Raw genomic sequence first — 12837 nt, forward strand, 5'->3', positions numbered from 1 at the left:
TGTTGAATAACTGAAAAATTACTATTTTTGCCAATTTGCATATAATGCATTCAAAGTGTAAATCACTGCTATGGTTTGTTGACGTTCATAAACAAGAACTAAAACAAGATCTTATAGTAAATATAGTGAAAAAGAGTTCATGTTTCACCACCGCTCACCTGTGGCAGCAAACCCAAATTCAGACCAGAATGCAGGGCTGAACAAAAAGGTGAGCTTTATTTTAAAGCGGATGGTAATGTCCATAAAAGGCAACTAAAGGGTAAATAATCCAGAGGGACTGAATTAACATTAACACACCGACACACACTGAGGGGTAATTAGGGGGATGAGGCACAGGTGAAACTAATTAGGATAAATCCACAGGGGAAGTAAAAGTAAATGCAAAGCACTGGTGGCAAATGACTACCAAAATAAAACAGGATGAGAGCAATGATAACAGGTAAGGCAGTGAAAAAAAGCACAATATATATATATATTTTTAAGGAGATTTTAAAAAGTGTAAGCTTGTGTGAATTAAAAATAAAAAGGTCTGTTTATAAATGCATGCACATATGTAATTGATCTGTGATTACAGAAACACGTCTGGTTTTTAATCTATTGATTATTTCTCCTTTCTTTAAAAGCAGCTCCTATAACAGCACTTAAGTCCACAACAAATTTGCCTAAGGGGACAGTAAAGTATATTGTATCCTATCTCATGTCTCCAGGTTTGTTCCAAAGAACTGAACCACAATTAACTGAAAGCACCTTCAGCACACCTGGAGCTAATACTGGAAACAGTTAAAAGCCAGATGACCTTAGAGCTCTGACTGGGTTAGGAAGAGTGAGCACGTCAGAAATCTACTGTGAGGCCGACCAGGGGCAGATCTAGAGGAACTTTTTTAGGGTGACACAAGGGTGGCATGGAAATCAGATGGGACGGCAAAATCAAAGCCATTTCGTCACACATATCCAAGTATTACATTCTGTAAAATGTACTACATATGGTTAAAATACATCAACTGCAGCAGGTATACACATGTTTCATATAAACATAGTCTGTATCTTTCCTCCATTTAGCCCAAATAATAGTAAACATTTCAGTTACATAAAAAAAATGTGACCTTGTTGAAATATGAATTGCTCACAAAATTAATTCAAAATGTGCTCTTACACAATTATAGGTCTCAGTTGTAGCTATGCTCAAAGTCCTAATGCCAGCTTATTTTGATTAATATCCAAAACTACTGTGGCACTATCGATGGCAAGAGATTTTAGGGTGGCACATGCCACCACAGTAGATATGCCCCTAGGGCAAACCATTGGGGGCTTTATTAACTAATAAAATGAAAGGTAATTCTATACTGTACTGGGAGCCAATGAAGTTCATTCAGTACTATTTTTTAGTAGTGTTTTTTTGTTGTTGTTTGTTTTGCCTCACAGCAACAAGAGGAATTGTGACATGTGGCATAAGTCTTTTTGTGTTGTCCAATAACAAAACAAATACACATCAACAGGCATGCCTAGGGTCCCTTTTTATGTGGAGCAACACAACATTTTTATTCCTTGTCCCCCTAAACTACATCTTGAGCCAATGTCCCGCATTTTGACTGGTTGGCTTTGAAGAACATACACTTTTCTGAAGTCTGACTATTACCCAGAGTATATTAAGGGATGGCCTTTTATTATAGCCAGAAGAAGGTCGCCCTGTCTAGTGCTATACTTATCAGGGAAAGTTACAAGTCACCAAAAAGTCACAACCTTTCCAGATTTTGGTAATATGATGGAAACTACCACATAGAAAATGAAACTATTATATTCTTATTTGGCTTTTTTATAGAGTTATTTTTCAGTTTTGCACACAGGGAAAATATGGTGTGAAGTGTGATCAGTATGTGTGTGCCATAATTGGATAACAACAGCTAAAACTGTTGGTTATGGCTCAAAAAAGGCATACCACTTTATGGATACTCTAAAGTGAAGCCTAAAAGACATGCATAAGATTCCCAAACTAAAACCAAAGGTTGTTGCCAGACAACTAGAGAATATAAAGACCACTGCATGAGGCCATAAGAACAAACAAAAGCTTCTTTTTGTCTTTATCGTATTTACTCAGCGAGAGTGTTGGAAATATAAAACATTTGGTCTAAACGACAATCTGGTAACATGCACAATTTATTGTGTTTTTATTTGTAAGTTAGATATGAAAACTTCAGACTGCCTCTCAGCTTGCACACGTCACAGTGTTTGCTCTACGTTCAGTTTATTGGGTTGGTCAATCTAGGCATGCATATCTTCATATTAAGCGAGAATTTCTGTGCAAAACCAGCTATGTGATGGATACTTTAATAGACATGCAAAACATGTCCTCTCTGTCAATAGTGCTGCTTCTAAAATGAAATCAAAAATGACTGAAAGTAAATTTGCCTTTGAAGTTGCAATAAAAAATAAATTACCAGAGAAGATATTAATATTAATTGCATGCTCCAACACTGACATTTACCCAGTTAATCAATGAGCCCTGCACTGCTGGAGCTCCCTGATGCTAACACCCATCTCACCAGCGAACAGCCTAATGTGAGTAACCACTTTCAGCCCTGTGCAGGCTTATTTATATGTGACTAATGGATATGACTGTTTTGGGTTACAGTGATGACAACAAATGATGTATCAGAACATTTAAAAAAATATAGTGATGATAAAAATAAAAACAAAAAGGGTCAAAGGGGAAAACACACACACATACACAAAATAAGTTGTTATATGAATTGTATGTACTTACCCATCCATTTTGCAATGTACAATCCGGCTGCTAATAAATGACAGCAGGTAAGTGTCCAAAATTATTTTCCCCCTGGATAGAGAATAGCCGGGATTAGCAGCAAACCCGCATAACTCAAAGCAAACAAACCAAGCACCTTCGACATTACGTTTGAGCGATTAATTTACACCCACTCCTTTAGATTGTGTAGAGTTCAACAACACAATATGTCACGTGCACTTCACCATAGATTGCATTACTTTTGTCAAAAGCATGAATTTTAAAACTTTTATTTTGTGGATTCCTCTGTGGCTTGGCACCCTATGATTAACCTCGGATAAATTGCGCCATCTACTGAAAGATTTGGACCCTGCAACGCGTTCAATATTTAATATGGATATCGATGAATTGTTTTATATGGTGGACGTACATGCTGTGCAAAAAAAACATAAACCGACAAAGTATCGTACATGAGATCTCAAATTTTGGTAAAATCAGACAACAGCTATGGTGTAAATGCTTTTGGTTGAAAGTATTTACAAAGTGAAACACATGCGATGATTTTGGTATGTGAGAAGCACGCTGAAACTTTCAATAAAGAAACGACTTCTTAGTGATTAATGAGATAAACGTTCAGCGCGGATAGACAGGGGAATAAAATGCGCAGACGTAACCATCGACACACAGCGACATGACTGCTGGTGTCTGGCTGGCCATCGCAGAGACCTCGTGGCGCAACGGTAGCGCGTCTGACTCCAGATCAGAAGGTTGCGTGTTCAAATCACGTCGGGGTCATATCTATTTCTTCTTTCACACGCTTGCAATTTGCCTTAAATTTGCCAATTATAGCGGAAAAACAATACAACCAAGGTGTCTTAACGCTGAACGTGTTAATCCCTTTAAGAATGCGTTTACGTTGACCGTCTACCGACAGTACCTCCACGCGAGTCCAGTTAATTTTATTAATCTGACGTTTAAAAAATCTGAACGAATCTGAATGAATCATCATAACCTGAGGGAGTAACTTCACATCAGTTTAGCAGTGTATTAAAATGTACACGTATGTGGTGATAGCCACGGAGGTCTTCAACCAGAAACACAGTCCTGTTTCCCCGTGGTTAGACACCAGAGCCGAAAAGCTTAACCATTCCTTTTCCCCTGTAAAGCAGAGGTGCATCACAGAGGATCCCTGACTTTAAATCACATTAAAGGTTAAAGTCTAATGTGCTGTTCTGGAAACACGCTTGAGTTTATCACGAGTGGATTCTTCGTGGTTTTCCTGTCCAACCTCAAATCTAAATGGAGCACTTTGCAAACAGTCTAACTCCTGTATCTATTACTACACTAGACACACAAACATTTTTCAGCAGAATAAATTAAAACAACACCTGTCCACAGACTAAAATCACTTTCCTATTATGTTGTAATGCATTCTATTAATATGTTTAGTGTTTATCTACCTTTTTGGTCCAAACTCCAGTCTCCACATTTAACAAAACAAACATCCAGGGCAGTCACCTTATTGGCTGGAAGTCTTGTGTTCCTCGGTTGTCCTCTACATTCCCTTTTAGTTTTCTGTGTTATAAAGACAATGACTCCCTCTCTCCTCTCAAATGTTCCTCTCTGCTTAAATGCTTCATCACAAAACAAGTTGAAAGTCTCCCTCCCTCTCTCACTTCTCAGTCCAAGTTTCCCCCTCCCCACCTCCTTTCTCATCTTTCACTGGGACACACTAAACTCCAAACAGTTCATTAGCATGGCCCTGGTGAGAGTGCAGCTTGGCTAAGACAGCAGGTCACCTCTTGTCCTAGGGAGTTGACTCACATGAGACAGACTCACTGTGCTCAACAGTCTATCACAATGGTCCGATTGTACACTGGAGCTCTAGTTTTACATCAGACAGGCCAATTGCTGCTTATGTAGCGCTCCTTTAATTTCATCTCCACTTAATGGAAGCCTATGCTCTGAAAGTAAGCACCTCTGACAAAAAGAGCTTTTTACATGCTTATAGCCACAAGTTTGTCAGACCAAGTAGTCCAAATCTTTCCAAAACTCCCTATTCACTCTACCCTTTAATTTGAAATGCCAGGCAACCGCAAATGTCCACACAGAGCACTTGCTGGTGGGAGGGATGGATGTGGGAGGCCAAAGAACAGTCAGAAAGGAGCTTGTATGAAGCAGTTTGTTCCAGGATGCATTATTATACTGTGAGCTCAAAATGGCTGTAAACAAACCCTGTAACCCAAGCAACACCACTGAATGCCTCTTTTTATCCAAAATCTTATCTACTGCTGAGCAGAGACACCAGGACAGCATGAGGAGATCAACAGCAATGTGTCCTCAGCAAAGGCTCATTTTAGTTACTACAGTCAGGAGCCCCATCAAAGAGGGGGCAGTAGGGGCACTGGGCCCCCAGGCAAGACTGTCCTATGTTTTTAATATGGTAATAAGGTTGCAGAAAAGCTGCTTCATCTCAGGGCCAACGTAGAGACGGGCAACAGTTCACACTCTTACATGATCGAATACTCATGTCTTTTCTAAACAAGTTTGCTTTTAAGTTGAGATTCAGTCTCCCAGAATGGAGTTAAGCTGCTTCTGCTCAGCTCTGCTGAGAATCATTAAAGTGATGATTGGGAGTCAAAGAATTAAAACAATTATGCATTTCAAAATCCGTACCAATTTTCAGTAATATAAACTTTACTATGAAATTATCTGAGCATACAATTCTTTACTTTCTCCTTTTGCCAAATTTTTCCAAGTAACCTATATTTGAAAATGAAACAAAACTGGAAATTCTGTTTGTGGTGTGCGACCCCAATATTTTTAGTGGCCCCAAAATGGCCTACCCTATGAAACAATTCTGGAGGAGCCCCTGACTACTGTGTGAGCTAAAAGCATAACTGATATACCTCAAATCCAAGGCTTACTCATTAAGTAATAAGGACTAAAGAAATAATAGATGAGGTCAAAGGCTAACTGGAAACTGAGCAGGTATCACCAAGATGAAGTTACCCTCAGTCAGACATCCAAGAAAGTCACAACAACAGTATATCAGACAACAATTTAATTTGAAAAGTTATTTACCATTTGAGAGTACAGCCAATATTACAGATAAAAATTTAAAAGGTAGAATGTCAGCCTTTATTTAATACAAAAAAGACAAAAAAGTGAGGAACCTGTTGCGATTTTTGAATGTGGTTACTCTCAAAAATCAAAACCTTCACAGTTCAAAGCAAGTCCATGTTTGCCTTGTTTCCACTGAAGGGTAAAACCATAACAAAAAAAAAAAAGACAGACAGTTTAACAAAAAAGGCAAAGCTTGGTTTCCATCTCCAAAAAATTCTTATATTAAGTACTTGAGCCTTTGAAATTTTGCTCTTCCAAATCACCGGGTTTGCTTCTGCCTCCAATACGCCTGAAGAAGGATATAAATCCAGAGGTGCTCACCTGCCCTTCTGCATTATTCCCAGCCTTACTAATTCCAGTTTCCTCTTTTGTTACACTTTCCGTCCTTGAGCTAGAGGAGAATGACCTTTGAGATGCGCGTTTCTGCAGCAGGTCTCCCAGTCGGAAGCCAGATGGAGGGGACTGCACAGCTTCATCAACAGAATGAGACCTGTAGGTGGTACCCTGCGACAAACCTCTCCGATTGGGGCATTCAGGAAGAAAACCAGAACCCCTAGATCGAGACGTCTCACTGATGGATTTGGGTGCGTCATTGCCCTCATCGCTCTTCCACACACCATCATCAAGGTTGTCGCCACCATATGTGGATGACAGCCTGCGTTGGTGGGCTGGTCTGTTTCTCTGCGGGCTGGTTTTCTGAGTGCAAGTAAAAGGGCTCAGGATAGTCCATGGGGAGCTCACATCCCCATTGCTGGCAAAGAAGTAGTCTCTGGTCCTAGGCCGAGGTGTTTTTGGGGTAGCAAGTGTGTCTTGCTCTCTTTGCAAATAACAAGGAGTACCTGAACCTCTCTCACAGTTGAGGCTTTTTGTGCTTTTTTGGTAGCAAAGCACATTCAGAGAGATCTTTTCCATCTTCTCGGCTTCTTTGTTTTCCAGTTTTGTCATGTCTTTATCCTCTTTTTGTGCTTGGAATGGTTTCTTATGACTCTCTTGGTTAGAATGGGGACTTTGCTCAGATGTTTCTACCGATGAATCAGTCTGGGAAGAGCACTCCGAGGGTGACCCTTCGATTGGGGGCAGTGCATTCTTTCTGCATCTGGCCAAACCTTCTGGGACTGTAGACAGAAAGTTGTGCAGGGCCGACTCCAGGCTTGACGACTCACCGTTGGGTCCTGATGCTGTGGATCGGCGTTTGGGTGCTATACGCATGCTCTCCTTCCGCTTGTGCCGCTGCTCTGCTTCCTCTCGCTCTCGGTTTTCCTAAAACAGTGGAGAGAGGGTATATTTAGGAAGATACAACTCAGCAGCATAATGCAAAGACAGTGCAAGAGCACAGTTTTGCATTTCAAGGCAATTCAAAGTTCTCAACATTAAATCCTCAGGTTTAAAATTTGAGAATTACAATACACCTTTAAAATCAAAGTTTTATTTATTGCCCTGATGAATCTTCATTGGTTAATATTTTATTGCACAAAATTACATTCTTACCTGTACAGCAGTGTCAAACCTCTTGCAAAATGAGTGAAAAATAGAGCAGCACTCCTCTAATTTAAAGGTAGATGGGTCTTCACAGAAGTATTCAGCAACGGCATTGCTCACAGATTTTAACTCCTGGAGAGAGGACTCCACTTCTGCGAGCTTGGCCTCAGCCCTCTGAGAAGTTATTCAGAGATTTTATACATTACAAAATAGTCAATCTTAAATTGAGCCATTTAAAAAAAAAGTCAAATAAGAAGAGAAATTTTTACAATTAAAAACGTCTCCATTTGTTGTACGAGGCCAGGATGTCTGCTGCTGTACAATTTCACTTCTTTGATCTTCTTGACTTCCCTCTCAAAATCTGAGATGACCTCCTCTTTACAAATCCTTTGGTAGCATTTGCACATTTGTGGAAAAAAAGTGACATCGTCAGTGCAGAACTATTCACCGATTTTCTATAAATAAACGATGTGACAGCAATTAAACTGACAATGAAATGACAAGATATGAAGTGATAACCACCTTGATGCCATCCCAATATGTTCAAGCTGGTTGGGAAAGGTCAGTAACTCAGAATCAATGTATTCTGCTTGCTGTGGGTGAGAGATAAGGAGTAAGAAACAAAAATAATGCTGCAGGATAAATCTGTTAAATAACTGTTTAGATCTGAGGATGACAGAACATCAGTCAACTGGGCTGACTAGTGAGAGTTAAAAGCTTTTTAGATAAGCAAAAGATCTTCCCAAAATTCATTCATTTTAATTTAATCAAAATGTGAATCCCTCCATTTCGAGGATCCTCCTCACCTTGGCAACGTAGTGCATGAGGTTCATGCCCGGCTTGTTGGCCTTTGTGTCTGCCAGCTTAAGCAGAGAGGTCATCCTAAAGCCAATAACATTGGAATTGTGACCACCCTAAATAATAAATGAACAATAAGTAAAATAGCTATGAAGACCTGGGGAAAAAACAAACAAAAAAAAAACAAAAAAAAAAACACCAGCTTAAATGTGTAACAGTGTAGAAAAATACCAACAGCATTCATGTAGTTCCCGGCTTTTAATACCAGCCGAATGACCGAGTGGAGGTCATCACAGTCCAACAGTTCTGAGAAAATAATGGGGAAGAAAACTTAATTTAACCATCAAAATAGACAGGTTGTGTAATTCTAGTAGAACTTGATATGTCAGCTCAATGGATGTGTGTAAAGTATTACCATTAGCTGCTTTGGACATGACGCCAACTGAGTTCTTCACCTCCTCCATTAGAGGAAAAAATTCCTCCCTTAGCACCATCATTTTCAACCGTTCCTCATAGCTAAAGGCAAGAAACAAATAACTGCATTGGCTGTTGTAATTTTTTTGTTTTTCTAAACCCATTAAAATGTTTCTCCACACTCAATAAAGTGAACACTTCAAAATTAGACATATGGAAAATTGGCAGAATTATAAAACTACATCATACAAAAGACAAACAATCCAGTTTATGTTTAAACTGTCAGCAGTTTCTATGAATCAAAGAGCTGGTATGTGGCACATTTTTAAATATTTCAAACAAAGCTTATCTGAGATGTCAAGCAACATTTCCTTAATATGCAGTCAAATATTTCAGAAATGTGTGAGTTACACCACCCCAAAAAGGACAAAAATAAATAAATAAATACTGAAAACCTTGCTTTGGAAAACTCCATACGCACCCTGGTACTTTGACCAGCTGGACCATAAACTGGTCAGCCTCAGCCAAAACAGAAAGGTTTCCACTGAACGACATCAGCAGTTTGACCTGTGCATTAACACGAGTGTCGGTAAAAAAGGATAATATTCATGCCAGGAAGTAATAAATTAACCGTCTCAAAGAAAAAGATGTAACATTATTTATATTTCAGAAGGCTACTCAGTCTGGCAGTGCTTATGTAAAAATACTTTAAATAATCATTAAGTTAATATTATCCACAGATGACCAAAGCTAAAAAAAACAAAAGAGGGAAGCAATGGTGGGAGCTGCTGTTACCTCGCTTTCCTCTGGCAGCAGCTTACAGAGCTCTTTCAACTTCCCATTTCCAAACCGGAGCCAGTTCCCTTGATAAATGTCCTGCACAATTTCTGTCACAGGCCTGTGGAGGGAGACAAAAAGACAGCTGTGACAAGAAGATTATCTGTCTCAGTTCTCGCCATATCAGCGTGACCTATTAAATACAGTGCTGTAGAGTTATAGCAGGTTTCCATTTTCCATGCTGCCACTAGTTTACATTTATCTCAAGACAACGTGAAAGCCACAGAGACTCGCTTCCCTCAGTTATCCACATTGCTGGTGAGAAGTTTCTTCTACAGCAGCACTGTTTGTAAACCCTTCAAGTGTAACTAAGATACACAGTTAGGCCCATAAATATTTGGACATTGACAGCTTTTCAGCTTTAGCCTCTTTGCATCACTAAGGTTTTAAACTAAAACTGAAAGAAAAAAAAACCCAAATAAAAACCAAATTAAAAAAAAAAAAAATTGTAGTTCAAATATAAAGACTAAGGTTTTGGGGGGACAAGACTGGATGTCTGACACTGAGAATCATCTGCCTTTGAAAGTCTGTCTGTATTGTAATACCTGTAACTAATTTTCCTAAATCTTGGTAAATAAAATACTAACAGTGAAACTAACAAAAGCTAAACATTTTCAAACCATAGAAAAACTTAACCAAACCCCCAGTCTGGAAACCAACTGAAGCTAAAAACCAATGAGAAGGAAAGAAGAAAAAAAAAATACATAATACAAAAGTAATAATAAATAAAGCACTAAGGATGTGAGCAAAGTGCACACTTTTAGCTTAAATTCAAGAGTTTGACAAAGATAATGCATTCATGTTTGATGGCGGGGGAGCACCAATGTTAACCATTTTGGATGATTCACTTCCATCCATACAAACATTTTTTACGCACAATTTAGGAGTAAAAATAAAAATTGTTCAAATACTTCAGGTCCTAACAGTAGACCATAACTGATAGAAATACTAAAACTGTGCATTTAGGAAGTTTTGTAGTCAAAATTTTGTATGTGACAAATTTCTGATTTTACAGCATGCTTAATAGTATACGTGCAATAGCAGTAAATGACAGCATACAAATAGCTTTATGAAGTCACTACCAGACAAAAGCAGAAACCCTTTTAATTTGACTGAGATGGTAACGCTGACGACATTACAGCATTTAGCTGCCGGCAGACATTGAGCGGTAATTTGTTATTCAAAGTGGGAGCCAATTGAACTTTGGTCTGAAGGTGACAACCATCTTGATATGAAACAAACTGACACCAACTGCTAGCCAGCGTGATAATTTCGGAAACAAAGGTACATGTGCAAAAACAAAAGGTGACTCATCACTGCTCAGAGGGCCCCAAAAATCAGCAGTCACACAATGACACAGCTCACCCAGCAACACAGAACAGAAACCTAATGAGGACTTGTTAAAGGTGAACTGTGTGAAGGTGAGTACGATGATAATCCCTCATAGCAAACACATCGAGCATGTTCCATCATCTCTGTTGAGCCTCACTTACTTTGCAGTATGCTTCCCTCTAATTTAGATATTAAAGTGTGTCATAAAAGTTTTTAAAAAGGCATTGCCCTTACTGTTAGTGCTAACACCTTTCAAATGAAGGTTAAAAGTTTATTTCCATTTATTTACATATGGTTGACTAAGATAAAGAGCCTGTCAGCTGGAAGATGATTAGCATAGCGGAAGTGACTCATGCGTCAAGATCCGTATTTCTGACTGCGTTTGATGTTAAAAGCACTGCCCCGACCACCACTTCCTGTAGTTACTCAATTTAAAAGACAATTTAATTCTTGTTGTGTTATTTTCTTCAAATGGTGCACTGCAGTGCTCTTTCCCTGCCATTTTAATCATGTTCTTTTACTTTTAAGCAGTTCTTTTCATCACTGTATCATGCATCGCTACACTTCAGCAACATCATTACCTCTTAAAATGCCTCAGGAAGATTCCGATATTCATACTTCTTTTGGAGTCGAGAATTGTGACCTAAAGACAACAACGTCACACACAAATGTAAAAACAAAATACATATTTAGATAAGAGGAAAAGTGGATAATCTATACTATAAGGCAAAATACTTTTGGAGGAAGCTGAAATGCTTTCAGAACAGTTTCACTTCTGCCCTCAGGACTTGATTAGCGTGGAACTTTTCTAAAATTACTTCCCATGTCTGTTAATCACTTCCCTTGCTTGTTCCTTCTGTGTTTTGTGGCCATAATAATTTAGAGCATCTGTATCAGGTACTCTGAACCCTTTACCTGAGTCTCCTGTGGAAGGTGATCCGTGCCATCACATTTCTTCAGGTTTGTTGAAGTGCACAGTGAGGCCCGTTTGTCTACGTGACTGAACAATTCCTCCATGCTCCGAATATCAAGCACCAGGTCCCTCTGGGGCCGACTAGATGTCCACACATTCAGTTTGCCCAGGACACGCTGGCTGGGAATAGTATCCCAGTTCAGCTTTTTCATGGAACGTCTCTGAATGTTGCGAGACCCGAAAGGAGAGGAATGGACAGGTGGGAGAGGTGGCGGAGGGGGTAGTGGTGGGGGTGGTGGGGGAGGCGGAGGGGGTACTGGAGATACAGTTGTAACATGCATGGCAGGAGGCTCAGAAGGCGCTGACAGAGGAAGAGAAGACGAGTCTGGAGGTGAACAGTTGGGAAGAGAAGCCGATTTAAAAATCAGCACTCCCTCCATCTGTTTGTCTCTAATCCAGAGATGATGGAAGTGTCCAGCAGCAGACAACTCAGACCTGATGGAAAATATAATTCCATATATGAGATAGAGAGAGGGTCAATTGGTGATTCAGCAAAATATCAAAGAAATTTTGTCCAATTAACCTTTGCTTCATGTATAAAATATTGTCCTTAATTATCCAACTAACTCACCAACACGCAACACCAAATATCAGTGGGCAAAAGCGGACTAACTCTCATTTTAAAGAAAGAAAAAAGCGGAAGCTGTAACAGATCTAACGGCAATTAACTATAAAACTTACCTGGTAGTGACATAAGCCCATTCAGCCGTCGAATATAAAAGTTGTCACAAGCGAAAAGCCACTCTGACAATTTCCAGAGTCGCACTTGGCAACTAAGCGACTAAAAGTAAGCTGCAAACAGTGTAAAAATTGCCAACAGCTTGCCGTTAACACATCAGACTAAGTCTTAGTCACAAAAGGCAGCTTGATGAAAGAGAGAGGCACTGTAACGGAACTGTACATTATGTGAAAAACAAACAAAAGAAATCATTAATTTAACTCACCTTTTGCTTTTAAAACGTCGCTGTTAAACAAATCCTCTGACGTGATCCTGCCGCGTGCTCGGACATACTCAGCAGTGTGTATCACGAACAGCTGTCCCAGGTGCAGGTGTCTCCACCAATTAAAATTCAACTCATTTTTCCTCCACAGTAGGGAACGCCCTTCTGTGGGGAGGCGAGAGAAGATGGGTAGCCTA

The 12837-nt window shown here is 39.5% G+C and overlaps 1 protein-coding gene and 1 non-coding gene across 2 annotated transcripts; one reads left to right on the top strand and one right to left on the bottom strand.

Annotated features, from left to right (window-relative positions):
* Positions 1 to 3463: 3463 nt before the first annotated feature.
* trnaw-cca (transfer RNA tryptophan (anticodon CCA)) lies at positions 3464 to 3535 on the top strand. Its single transcript has one exon. It is a non-coding gene; the product is annotated as a tRNA-Trp (tRNA).
* A 2337-nt stretch (positions 3536 to 5872) lies between these two features.
* fhdc3 (FH2 domain containing 3) lies at positions 5873 to 12393 on the bottom strand. The gene is made up of 12 exons (XM_063484717.1): positions 12381 to 12393; positions 11642 to 12024; positions 11308 to 11369; positions 9353 to 9455; positions 9039 to 9124; positions 8559 to 8659; positions 8379 to 8449; positions 8152 to 8259; positions 7868 to 7938; positions 7615 to 7732; positions 7355 to 7519; positions 5873 to 7126 (listed from the first exon to the last, which is right to left on the bottom strand). The coding sequence occupies exons 1-12, from the start codon at positions 12391 to 12393 to the stop codon at positions 6089 to 6091; spliced, it is 2319 nt and encodes a 772-aa protein (XP_063340787.1). The 3' UTR covers positions 5873 to 6088.
* Between the last annotated feature and the right edge of the window lie 444 nt (positions 12394 to 12837).

Source organism: Pelmatolapia mariae, linkage group LG10_11, assembly GCF_036321145.2.
Source record: "Pelmatolapia mariae isolate MD_Pm_ZW linkage group LG10_11, Pm_UMD_F_2, whole genome shotgun sequence".
NCBI classification, from domain to species: domain Eukaryota; kingdom Metazoa; phylum Chordata; class Actinopteri; order Cichliformes; family Cichlidae; genus Pelmatolapia; species Pelmatolapia mariae.